This window comes from Nannospalax galili, unplaced genomic scaffold, assembly GCF_000622305.1.
Source record: "Nannospalax galili isolate Female #2095 unplaced genomic scaffold, S.galili_v1.0 scaffold664, whole genome shotgun sequence".
NCBI classification, from domain to species: Eukaryota; Metazoa; Chordata; class Mammalia; order Rodentia; family Spalacidae; genus Nannospalax; species Nannospalax galili.
The window spans coordinates 950,802-963,828 of NW_008354274.1; the positions used below are offsets into that span (position 1 = coordinate 950,802).

The 13,027-nt window shown below is 46.8% G+C and overlaps 1 protein-coding gene across 1 annotated transcript in view; it reads right to left on the reverse strand.

Moving 5' to 3' along the window:
• Window positions 1–13,027, reverse strand: part of Foxk1 (forkhead box K1) — an 83,819-nt gene that overhangs the window by 11,504 nt on the left and 59,288 nt on the right. Inside the window, exons 3-4 of the mRNA XM_008851384.3 lie at window positions 3,591–3,747; window positions 1,168–1,314 (exon numbers count right to left, since the gene is read on the reverse strand). Of these exons, the coding sequence (XP_008849606.1) occupies window positions 1,168–1,314; window positions 3,591–3,747 (304 nt within the window). The remainder of the gene's footprint in view (window positions 1–1,167; window positions 1,315–3,590; window positions 3,748–13,027) is intronic.

Here is a 13,027-nt window from a genome sequence, read left to right on the forward strand (position 1 = left end):
AAGAATCCAAGTGCAACCGATTAGAACTAATAATAATCAGATGCATACAGATTAGAGATGCATGCGCCAACATCTCAGTGTTAGTAGCAAAAACAATGAGTCTTTCTGCAAGGAACAATATATTCTAAAATGAAATGGAGATCTTTTTTAAAGTTTAAAGCCTCATTCAATTTTATGTCTTATAAGGTTTATACCGAGTACAATAATGTATAACTGTATTAGTTCAAATGTGAACCTAAAAATTTAGAGCCAATATTGAAAGAGAAGCGTCTTTGCTTTGTTATTGAATATGTTAATGCTGTAATGAAATGCTTCTAATCATGTGGTTATTAAATAATTTAAAAAACAAAAAACAAAAAACAAAAAAAAAAACACCTCATTCTGAAAGTTGTGTGTGGTGGCTCCTGCCTATAACCCCAAGCACTTGGGAGGCTGAGGCAGGAGGATCATGAATTCAAGGTCAGTTTGAACATTCAAGAGGCTGAGATAAGAAGACTGCCCTGAGTTTGAGGCTAACCTGGGCTACAGTGTGAGATCCTGTCTCAAGTAAAACCTGAAAAAATTTAGAAAAATAAGATTCAGCCAAGCATGGAGGGAGACTAGTGAAAAGCCTGTAGGGCAGCAGATGTAGAACTGTTGGTAGATGCCTGCCTAGCATGAACAAGGCCTTGAGTTCCACCCCCAGCACTGCACATGGGTGTGGGCATGCCTGTAATCCCAGAACTTTGAAAAGGACCAGAAGTTCAAGGCTGGAGCTGGAAAGATGGCTCAGAGGTTAAGAGCATTGGCTGCTCTAGTACCATTAGTAACTGAGTCCAGGGGATCTGATGCTCTCTTCTGGCCTCTGCAGGCACTGCATGGCATTACATATATGTAGGCAAAACACCCATACACAAAAGTATTTTAAAAAAGGGAAGTTCAAGGTCATTTCCAGCTACACAGAGTTTGAGGCCCAGCGTTCTACATGAGTCCCCATCATAAAAATAAAACAGCAACAATAACAAAAAGAATATTTTAGACTCTACAGTGGCCCTGGCTTGTTACCACAGTACCGTTCCATGTATTACCTGGGTAATACCTGGGTATCTTGTTTGCTATGTGAGGTGATGGAATCTGTGAGCACTTCATGCTCTGAGCATTCACACAGCCCAGCACCCAGGGCCTCACCTGCCAGCCCTTGTCAGCAGTTCTGTAGTAGGGGTAATGCTTGGTGATGTGAGCATAGATGCCACTTAGTGTTAGCTGCCTATCCTGGGCCGAGGAGATGGCTTGTACAATCAGCTGTGCGTAGGAGTAGGGTGGCTTCGACTCGTCCTGGGAGGGACAGAACACAGAGTTAATGGAAGGAATGGGACAGAATACCCTGACCTAGGCCACCTGCTCACACAGAGGCCCGCGTCTAGATTAAACCCAGCTCTATGATCATGCCTCTTTGACTAGCATGGTTGCAATTAGATTCTAAATAGTAGGGCATGGCAAATCACACCTGTTCCTAGCACTCAGGAATCTGAGGTAGGAGGATTGTCTTGATTTTGAGGCTAGCCTGGGTTACTGTGTGTAACCTTGTCTCAAAAAAAAAAAAAAAATACAAAAAAAACCACAGGGCTGGAGAGACAGTTCAGTCATTCAGAGCACTAGGCGCTCTTATAGAGGATGTGGGTTTGGTTCTCAGCACCCACATGGCAACAAACAACAGTCCGTACTCTAGTTCTAGGGGATCCAACACCTTCACCTCCACAGCATTGCATGACATGGGTACACTTACATACATGAAGGCAAAATGCTCATACACTTAAAATAAAAAACAAATTAATCCGAAAAAAAAAAAAAAACCATCACCAAAACCAAACAAAAAAAGAGGCCCTGGGGAGATGGCTCAGTATATCAAGAACTTGTCACGTAAACATGAGACCTGAGTTCAGATCCCTAGCATTGATATAAAATGCCAGGCAGGGTGTCACACACTGTAATCCCAACTCTGGTGAGGTGGAGACAGGCAGATCCCAGGGGCTTACTGGCCAGCCAGCCTAGACTAAAGGGCACCACGTTCAGTGAGAAACTGCCTCAAAAAAATAAAGGATTGGAGAAGACATCCAAAGTCAACTTCTGGCCTCAACATGTATATGCATGGGTCAGTATACCTCACAGGCAGATGTGTGTGCATACTGACACACAAAGTAAGGAACAAAAAAAAAAAAAAAAGAAAGAGCAGGTTCTGCCTCATAGGAAGAGAAAATTTTTTTTTTAATCAGAATTGTGAAATTCCTTTACTCTCTCAGCACACTGTCAGTTATTAGATGGAAAAGAAACAAAGACATAAAGTTACAACAACAAAACATGTGGCTGGGCCTGGTGGCTCAGGCCTGTCATCCCAGCTGTTCAAGAGACTGAGGGAGGGGACTGGAGAGAGCGGGCTCAGCAGTTAAGAGCACTGGCTGCTCTTGCAGAGGACCTGGATTCAATTCCCAGCACCTACAAGTGCTGGGAATTGAATGGCAGCTAACAAGCATCTGTAACTCCAGTTCCATGGGATTCAACACACTCTTCTGGCCTCTGTGGGCTTTTTGCATGACACGGGTACACTTACATATATGTAGGCAATATACTCATAGACATAAAATAAAAATAAATAATTCTTTTAAAAAAGAGGCTGAGGTAGAAGGCCTCAAGTTCAAGGCCAGTCTGGGTTATGAAGTGAGTTCAAGGCCCAGCCTGTCTCAAAATAAAAAGTTAAAAGAGGGGTGGGGATGTGGATCAGTATTAAAGTACTCCTGGGTTCAATTCCCAGTATAGCCAAAAGGAATAAATAAATAAATAAATAAATAAATAAATAAATAAATAAATAGAAAGAACAAAAGAAAGAAAGGAAGGAAGGAAGGAAGGAAGGAAGGAAGGAAGGAAGGAAGGAAGGAAGGAATAAAAATGTGTCATTTGGGCCTGGCAAGAGAACTGTCGTTAAGAGCACTGGCTGCTCTTGCAGAGGACTTGGGTTCAATTCCTAGCACCCACATGGCAGCTAACAACTGTTCATAACTCTGGTTCCAGGGGATCCAACATCCTCTTCTGACCTCCTCAGGCACTGCATGAGATGGGTACACTTACATGCATGGAGACAATACACTCATACAAATAAAATAAAAATGATAAATAATTTTTTTTTGTCTTTTTGAGACAGGGTCTCTCTGTAGTCCCAGCTGACCTAAACTGACTGTGTAGACCAGGCTGGCCTTGAACTCACAGTGATCCACCTGCCTCTGCCTCCTGGGTGCTGGGACTAAAAGCGTGCGCCACCACGCCTGGCCTTAAATAAAATATTTTTAAAAAGAAAAAGTTGTTAGATTTGTCATTTGTCCAAATACTATCATTAAACTCTGAAACTGCTTCATTAGTAGCAGCTGGAAGGGAGAGAAGCAGGGTGGGTGACAGGACCCCAAGTCACTGCCAACAGCCTAGTACATTTAGGCTGTGAAATGACACCAGGTGGATCCTTCTCTGCAGCCACGTTACACCTTGGAGCATGCCACTGTGCCACCCTGAGGTCCCCTACCACTGGAGTTTGGTCACAATGACAGCATGTCTGAGGCTCAGACCTTGGGGCTGTCCCCGCCAGATGTATCTGCTTGCTGCTCAGAGGCCGCCTTTGCTGCGAACTCCGCGGCCAGCTGCAGGTCCGAGGTCACATTCTGGACGAAGCGGTAACTGGACGACCCAGCTCCTCGTGGACTGGCGGGGCAGGAGTTGGGGACGCTGAAGAGAAGACAGGATAGATACATGGTTAGTTTGAGGCCTTGGGAATTGGGACTCTGTGTAGGACACGATTTCAGGACCATCACGAGTAGGTAATTCATTACTTCTGTCTCACTGCAAATATCCTTGTGGGAATCTCTTCAGAAAATTGAGACACAACGAGAGACCAGCAAGGACCTGGGAGAGCACGTTTTACTTCCTTTTCCAAGACCAAGGTCAAGGTTGCAGGAAGCCAAATGCCCAGGACACGAGTTCTAGCAAAGGCAGTTTCCACCCAGAAAGCTCCTCACTCAGCTCCAGGCTCCGTCCACAAGATGTGGCTAGTGCAAAGGTGACCACAAGATGGCACCCTAAGAACAAGATTAGATGGCAAGTAACTCCAGACAGGAAGAGATGTTGTGGGAGGTTCCAGGGACCTAAGCAGGCGGATGGGAGGACACACAGAGCTCACTGCTGGACAACTGCTCAACTTGGACCTTCTACCAGCGTTGCCTGAACCCAGCAGTCTGCTGATCAGTAAGCTGACTAAGACAGATCTAGTGGGCCAATGAAATGGCTCAGCATGTAAAGGCACTTGCTGCTAAGCCTGATAACCGGAGTTCGATCCCGGGGACCCACACAGGTGGAAAGAGTGAACCATCTCCTACAGGTTGTCCTCTGTGGCACATGCACACACACATACTTAATAAATAAATAAATAAATAAATAAATAAATAAATAAAAATAAGCTGGAAATATGGCTTAGCAGTTAAGAGCACATACTATTTCAAAGGACCCAAGTTTGATTTCCAACACCTATATCAGGTAGGTTACAACCACCTTTGTCTCCAGCTCTAGGGAAGCAGACACACATACATACACATAATTAATAAAATAAAATAAATCTTAAAAATAAAATGTAATAATGGACTTAGTTACCCAACCAAAGCTTTGGTTGTAAGAACAAGTTGTCCTTTGCCCTTCTCACATGCACCACAGCACACACACACACACACACACACACACACACACACACACACACACACTCACACACTCACCCTTAATAAAGAAAATGTAATTTTGAAAATTTCAAAATAACTTTAAAAGGAGAAAAGTAATCAAACACTGTAGTGGGTGTGGGCACTGAGATCCAATGTATTTCTGTTTAGCATCCTGCCCACTGGAGGGCCAGACTTCATGACCCACAGTGATGCTGGCCAGCCTGTGGCATCGTCCCCACCCATGCCTGTGGCTGCTGGAGGACCAGCCTTGGGAGGCTGCTCTTCACTCCCTGCTGCTTCTCAGGCTGCTGTCCCCGCTCTGCCTCATGTTGGAGCTGCCTCTTCTGCAGGATATCTTCTGATCCTCTGAAACCTAGCTTGGACATTGCACCCTCATGCACATACGGTGTTCCTAGGCTCTGGGACAGGACCCAGTGGCTGTGGGTCTGCCTCTCTCTTCCTGGGAGCTGCTGACACGCAGTTAGAACTCAGGAGCTGCTCATAGGATGAAGCAAGGAATGAACAAAAATTCCTCAAATGGGGCTGGAGAGATGGCTCAGTGGTTTAGAGCACTGGCTGTTCTTCAGCACCCACATGGCAGCTTACAACCATCTGTAACTCCAGTTCTAGGAGATCTGACATCCTCTTCTGGCCTCTGTGGGTTACTTCATGAGACGGGTGCACATGCATACATGCAGGCAAAATACTCATAAAATAAAAATAGTCAGGTGTGGTGGCGCACCACTTTTAATCCCAGCACTTGGGAGGCAGAGGCAGGTGGATCTCTGTGCGATTGAGACCAGCCTGGTCTACATAGTGAGTTCCAGGCCAACTGGGGCCGCAGGAAGACCCTGTCTCAAAAAGGAAATAATAAATAAATAAATAAAATAAAAATAAACAAATCTTAAACAACAACCAACAAATCCTTAAATTGGGGCATGGATGGAGGATGAATTCCATTCAGGGTCATGACCCCTTTGCAGGAAGGGCCTGTGCAAGCCACATAGAATTCTAAGGACGCTCGGTGAAGAATTCTTGTTTTTTTTTTCAACTGACCTCCTAGAAACTTGACAGGCACACATAAGTTCTATGAGTATAGAATTTATTTATTTTAATTAATTTTTTATTTTTATTTTATGTGTATGTGTGTATTGCCTGCATGCACGTAAGTGTACCCGTCTCATGCAGTGCCCACAGAGGACAGAAGAGGGTGTCAGATCCCCTGGAACTGGAGTTATGGATAGCTGTTAGTTGCCATGTGCGTGCTAGGACTCAAACTTGGGTCTTCTGCAAGAACAACGAGTGCTCTTAACCTCTGAGCCATCTCTCCATCCCCCATGAGTACAGAATTTCTTTTCCTTCCGGTAAGCAAGTCCCAGCTCCTCCCCCTCTGTGTCCTTAGGACTCAGCTAAGGCCTAATTACGAGCAGAAAGTTCAGTCAGCAAACTAATTCAGCCAGCAAAATACATGAGACTGTGAAAGGGAGGAAAACAACTTTTTGCTGAGGCTCATTCCTTTTTTGGAGACAGGGTCTCACTATGTAGCCCCAACTGGCCTGGAACTCAATATGTGAACCATCCCAGGCTGGCCTCCATCTCACAGTGATCTGCCTGCCTCTGCCTCCCCAGTACTGGGATTAAGGGCATATGTAACCATACCTGGTTTCATTCTCTTTTTTTTTTTGAGACAGGGTTTCATTGGGCTCACACTCACCAGCCTCCTGCCTTAGTGTCCCAAATTGGTGGGGCCATAAGCATGGGCCACCACACCTGGCTTGAATTCAATCCCCCCCGGCCTCTTTAATTGTTGAGACAGGGTCTCATATAGCCCAGGCTAGCCTGGAACTCCCTATGTATGACATCCTGATCCTCCTGTCTCTACCTCCTGAGATTTCAGGCCTGCACCATCACATCAGGCCTGAATCTAATTCTAAACCTAAAACCTAAAATACAAACCCAAGTACAGAGTGGGGAGAGAAGATTTTATAACTTACTTTCTCTCTCTCTCTCTCTCTCTCTCTCTCTCATCAAATATTAGGTTTCAGGTGCTGGAAGGATGACTCAGCAGCTAAGAGCACTGGCTGCTCTTGCAGAGGACCTGCTGGCTGCTCTTACACAGGACCTGGTTCAGTTCCCAGCACCCACATGGTGACCTACAAGTCTCTATCTCCAGTTCCATGGGATCTGATCCCCCTCTTCTGGCCTGCTCAGGCATTGCACACATGTGGTGTACTTACATGCATGCGGGAAAATCACACAAAATGAAAAAAGTTAATATTTAAAAAAACAGGTTTCAAAACGAATGCTGACACAAAGGTGTGTTAGAGGGAGATGTGACATGCGGTGACCAGTTTTCACTGGAGACTCTGGGCCCTAGACAGTGCTCTGGGCACTCTGCCTCAGACCCATTAATGCCCACAGACTTGACCTCAATGACAGGAGACATCGTGTCTTGCTGACCATGGGGCTGAGGTGCTGACCACAGCCAACCACCCAGTGACAGATCATGGATGAAGGTGGGGAAGGCCAGTGAAGGAGGGCTCACCCAAGAAAACTGAAAAGCTTGGGGACTACCATGGAGGTGGCAGGGAGCTTCTACCTTGTGTCGGGTCTGTGGAAGATCTGTCCCTACCAGCTCTGATTGATACAGGGTGACAGCGGAGGCCACGGAGCAAGGAGCTCCTGCCTGTGAGAGATGGCAGCAAACACCTGCCCTTGCTCTCAAGGGCAAGACCTAAAGTCAAGGTCATCATGGTCCGTGAGATGGTTTAATGGAAGCAACAGGAAGGGTTTGGCAAAGTCCAGTTCAAAAACAAGGGAGAGTCAAGAGCCAAGACCCAGTGACTTGGGCCTGTCATCCCAGGTACTGGGAAAGCCAAGGCAGGAGGATCATAGCTCAAGGGTGGCTTGGGCTTACAGAATGAGTTTAAGTCCAGCCTGGGAAACTTAGTGAGATCCTGACAGAAAGTAAAAAGAGGGCTGAGGATGTAGCTCAGTGGTAGAGTTCCTGTCTAGAATCCCCCAGTGAGGGACTGGAGACATGACTCCAGTGGTAGAGTACTTGTCTAGAATCCTCCAGTAAGGGACTGGGGGCATGGCTCAGTGGTAGAACACTTACTGGCTTGTGTGAGACTCTGGATTACACTCCCAGTACACTTCTCCCTCCACACACGCACACACAACACACACACACACACACACACACACACACACACACACACACGCTTCTGGTTCATTTTTTCAGCCTGGGCCTGGCTCCTGCCAATGATCCCTGTGTCACCACAGCCTGAAGGTGCACAATGAGTGCTTCAGTCACAGCTGCTGTGACATCCAGGTTTCCCAGCACCAACTCCCAGGAGACATGCGTCTGCTCACTCAGTTTTTCCCATCCTCAAAGCAGCCCATTTCTCAATAAATCCCATTCAACTATCCTTGAGTGCCTGCTGCAGTGGAGAGGGCTAAGCCTGAGATGGGGCCGCCTGCTGCTAGGCCTCCACCCCAGGGGAGGCTGCTGGAGCTCAAAAAGTCTCAGGGCTGGAAAATGATCCATTGGAAATCAGGTGGGTCCCAGGTGCTGGCAGGACAGGGGTCATCCAAGCTCCAGAGCAAGGTTTGCAAGCTTCGAGAACACACAGAGGGACCTGGGAAGCCACCTGGGAAAAAGAATCAAGAAATTTATACCAGGTGTGGCAGCTCATACCTGCACTCCCTGCATTTGAGGGCTGAAACAGGAGGGTCACTAGTTTAAAAAAAAAAAAAAAAGGAAAAAAAAATCCAACAACAAAAACCCCCAAAACAAACAAAAATGTCAGCCCTAGTGGCACATACCTTAATCCCAGGACTTGGAGTTTGAGGACTGCCTGATCTACTGTACATAGTGAGTTCCAGACCACCTAGAGCTACATAGTGAGACCCTGTTTCAAAACAAAAAGGGCTGGATAGATGGATCATCGGCTAAGAGCACTGGCTCAGAGGACCCAGATTCAGTTCCCAGCACCCACAGGGTGGCTAATAGTCATCCTTAACTCTGGTTCTAAGGGATCCATACCTTCTTCTGGCCTCTGTGGACACTGCACAACATGGGTACACTTACATACACGTAGGCAAAACACTCATACACATAAAATAAAAATGTTAATTAAAAACAACAATAAAAAACACCCACCACAAAATCCTGATCAGTTCCCCCAAAATACTCACAAAAAAAAGAAAATAAATTCAAGAAGTAACACTGCAAACTTGTCTTGGCCCATTGGAAAAAAAACCAACTAGGAATAACCACACACCTAATATTTATATGAGACTCTCTGTCCTGGACAGGAAAAGCCCAGGCCCTGGGAGTTACAGACAGACAGGTTTCACCATGGAGGAAGTGCCCCAGGACTTGGTGGAGGGTGGGCTGGCTCGCTGTTGCCCTGGTGTGTTGGAGTCTGAATTTGGGAATGGGGTTGGGGGGAGTAGAATCATGCTGGGGAGCTGACACACTGGGTAGAGGGAGCCTCAATTGGGGAATTGCCTCCAGTGGCCATGTCTGTGGGCATCTTCTTGATTGTTCAGTGATGTGGGAGGGCCCAGCCCTCTGTGGGTGGTGCCACCCCTGGGCAGGTGGGCCTGTGTTGCATAAGAAAGCAGTCTGAGCAGGGGCCAGGGAGCAAGCCAGTAAGCAGTGTTCCTCCATGGCCTGTGCTCCAGCTCCTGCCTCCAGGTTCCTGCCCTGAGTGCCTCCCTGAGAAACTGTTACCCAGGAGATGTAAGACAAATAAACCCTTTCCTCCCCAAGTTGGTATTGGTCAGAGTGTTTTGTCACAGCAATGGAGAAACGAACTACAACAGGAGCTAATGCCTGTCATTCCTGATTTAAGACTAAGAGTCGGGGCTAGGGAGACAGCTGGCTTAGTCAGTGACATGCTTCTGGTGCAAATACAAGGACCTGGGTTTCATCCCCAGCACCCGTGTAAAAAGTGGGGCACGACAGGACCCCCTTGCAGTCCTGGCACTGGGGATATGAGTGACTGGATCTCGAGGGTTCACTGATCAGCTAGCCTAGCCTAACAGGCCAAGTTCTAGGTCAATGAGAGATCCTATCTCAAACAAACAGAAATAAAGTGGACAGTGAGTGCCCAAGTCGTTCCACCTACACACACACACACACACACACACACACACACACACACACACCTGGGAGAGGGACCAGAGTGGCATGCACAGCAAATCACTGTTTTGTATCAGTGAGAAAGCATGAAGTCAGCTTGCAGGCCTGGCCCTGGCCTGTTGAAGCAGTGCTTTGTTTTGATAATCTCATGTGGCTGAATGACAGCCTGGGCCACACCCTGGAGCCAGGCCAAAAGCAGCTTCTTTGGACTCTTCAGACATGCCAAGTAACACTCCTACCTGGCACAGGTGTCCAAGGCTCCCATCAGGTGTGGGCAGTCTGCTGGGGCAGAAGCACTTCTTATTTTATTTAGCTGGTCTCGAATTCACTCAAACTCACTCCTTACTGGAGGATGACCTTGAACATCTGATCCTTCTGCCTCCAGCTCGCAAGTGCTGGCATTACAGAAGTGGGGCCCCACACCTAGCTGTACCTCATCTTACTGAGAACAGATTTCAAGCTGAGAAAAAAACAGGTTGATGACAGGGCAGCACCAGCATCCCTAGCTCAAGACAAGCCGTCTTCTAGTCACAGGACTACCATCCCTCCAGATGCCCCAAAGTCGACATCCCAGCAACGCCCGATAGCTGGGCATAGAGATCCAGAAGGTCTGGAGGGACCCTCTGACCACTTTCTTCTAATTCTGGTATCCACAGTCAAAGTGGAGACCCTGGAACTTCTGGGTTCAGGAGAATAGCACTTAAAATAGTGGAGAGGGCTTCAGTCTGTTAGAAGGGCCAGGACCAGGATGGTAGAGGGGGCTTAGCTGGTAAAGTACTGGCCATATAAGCCTAAGGAACTGAATCTGATGTCTATGTAAAAATGCTGGGCACGGTGGCTGACACTTGTAATCCCAGTGCCAGGTAGGCGGAGACAGGCAGATCCCTGGGATTCACTGGATGGTGAGTTTCACAGTGAGGCCCTTTATCAACAACAAAAAACAAAAAAGCAAGTTAGGGGTTAGGTATGGTAGCATGTACTTTAATCCCAGCCCTCAGGAGGCAGAAGCAGATGGATCTGTTAGTTCGAGGCCAGCCTGCTTCCACACAGAAAGTTCCAAGTCTGCTAGGGCTACATAGTGAGACCTTGTCTCAACAAAACAAAACGAAATAAACAACAACAACAAAAACCCAAGATGGATGCACCTGAGGGACAACTGAGGTTGACCTCTGGTCTCCAAACACATAAACACATGTACACACACACACACACACTCTAGGACCAGTCAGGCCTGCTGTACAGGCCTGTCATCCCCACTACTCAGGAAGCTGAAGACTACCTAGGCTATGCAATGAGCTCAAGGCCAGTCTCAGTAGACACAAGATTGCCTCAAAAAGAAATAAATTAGGGGCTGAAGAGATGGCTCAGCGGTTAAAAGCACTGGCTGCTCTTGCAGAGGACCTGGGCTTGGTTCCCAGCACCCAATGGCGGCTACCAGCTGTAACTCCAGTTCCAGGGGATCTGATGCCCTCTTCTGGCTGGCCTCAGTAGGCATTGCACAACATGGGCACACTTACATACCTGCAGGGAATACACTCATACACATAAAATAAAAATGAAATATTAGAACAGAAATAAATTTAAAAAATATTTTCTGCCACTGTAGCTAGTAGGAGAGTACTTGCTTAGCATGTGCTAGGCCCTGGATTCAATTTCAAGTACTGCCACCATGCCAACTACATCCTTTTTTAAAATTTCTCTCTCGTGTACCCTTTCCAAGGAAGTAATTAAAGGATATTACCCAATAAAATAAAGGAACAGAGCAAAAAAGAGAAGCCACAGGAGCCAAGAAAGACACCCTTTCCCCTGGAGAACTCCCAGCATGATGAAGACAATTCCAGGGTCATCGAGGAGCAGACCCAGGTCCTGACTGGAGAAAGAAGGCCTGGTGGTGAGATTTGTAGCCCACCAGCAGAGGGCGCAGGATGCAATGGAGGGCCGAACCAAACAGAAAAGAGGAATTAGGAACTCTAAGGGGCAAATCAAGCCAAAGTACAAGGAAGGAAATGATCGGGCCGGATAATCATGACACGGCTACAATACAGAAAATGCTGGCACCCACTGAACCAAGGATGATGTAATTTTTCTGGGAGGATGGAGCAGGGGGAGAAATGCAAAATCCAAGGACATCTGAGACCTAAAACCAGAGGACTGCCACCTACACTGGGACTAAGAAGGACACTAGCAAGAGGCTGACAGTGTGGTTAGAAATGAGAGAGTGGTCTAAGGGATTTTCTTAATTGTAGGTATTACATATTACACACAGCTTACCTCTTAATCTGAACAGGAAAAATGGACATGGAAGCAATGCTTCCAGAGGCAAACTCTATAGACTTAAAGAATGTTTTGGCTGGGGGGGGGGGCGGTGAGATGGCTCAGCAGATAAAGGGTACTTACTATTAAACCTGAAGACCTGAGTTTGATTCTGGAACGCACAAGGTGGAAGGAAGGAACCAACTCCAGTAAGTTGTCCTCTGACCTCTACACAAGCACCATGCTGCACACACACACACACACACACACACACACACACACACACACAAGGAGTGTTTGTGCTCTCAAGATAAAGATAAATATAATGCTGTTTAAGTCCTGAAACTGCATGATATCCAAGTTGGAAAATACCTAAACATTAGCTACTCCTTAAAAAAAATCTTTAGGGGCTACAGAGATGGTTCAACCATCAAGAGCACTGGTGGCTCTTGCAGAGGACCTGAGATCAGTTCCCAGCACCCACATGACAGTTAACAACCATCTGTAACTCCAGTTCCAGAAGATCCGATGCCCTCTTCTGACCATCACAAGTATTGCAGGACACAGGTGCACTTACGTGTAGGCAATACATTCATACACAGGAAATAAAAACAACTAATTTAAAAAAAATCTTTGCATGTGGCTGGGCATGGTAGCCATGCCTTTAGTTCCAGCACTCAGGAGGCAGAGGCAGGTGAGTTCAAGGCGAGTCTGGTCTACATATCGAACTCCAGGCCAGCTAGGGCTACAGGGAGACACTGTCTCAAAAATACCAAAAAAAAAAAAAAGGGGCTGGAGAGATGGCTCAGCAGTTAAGAGCACTGGTTGTTCTTGCAGAAGACCCGGGTTCAAATCCCAGCACCCACATGGCAGCTAACAACTGTCTGTAACTCTA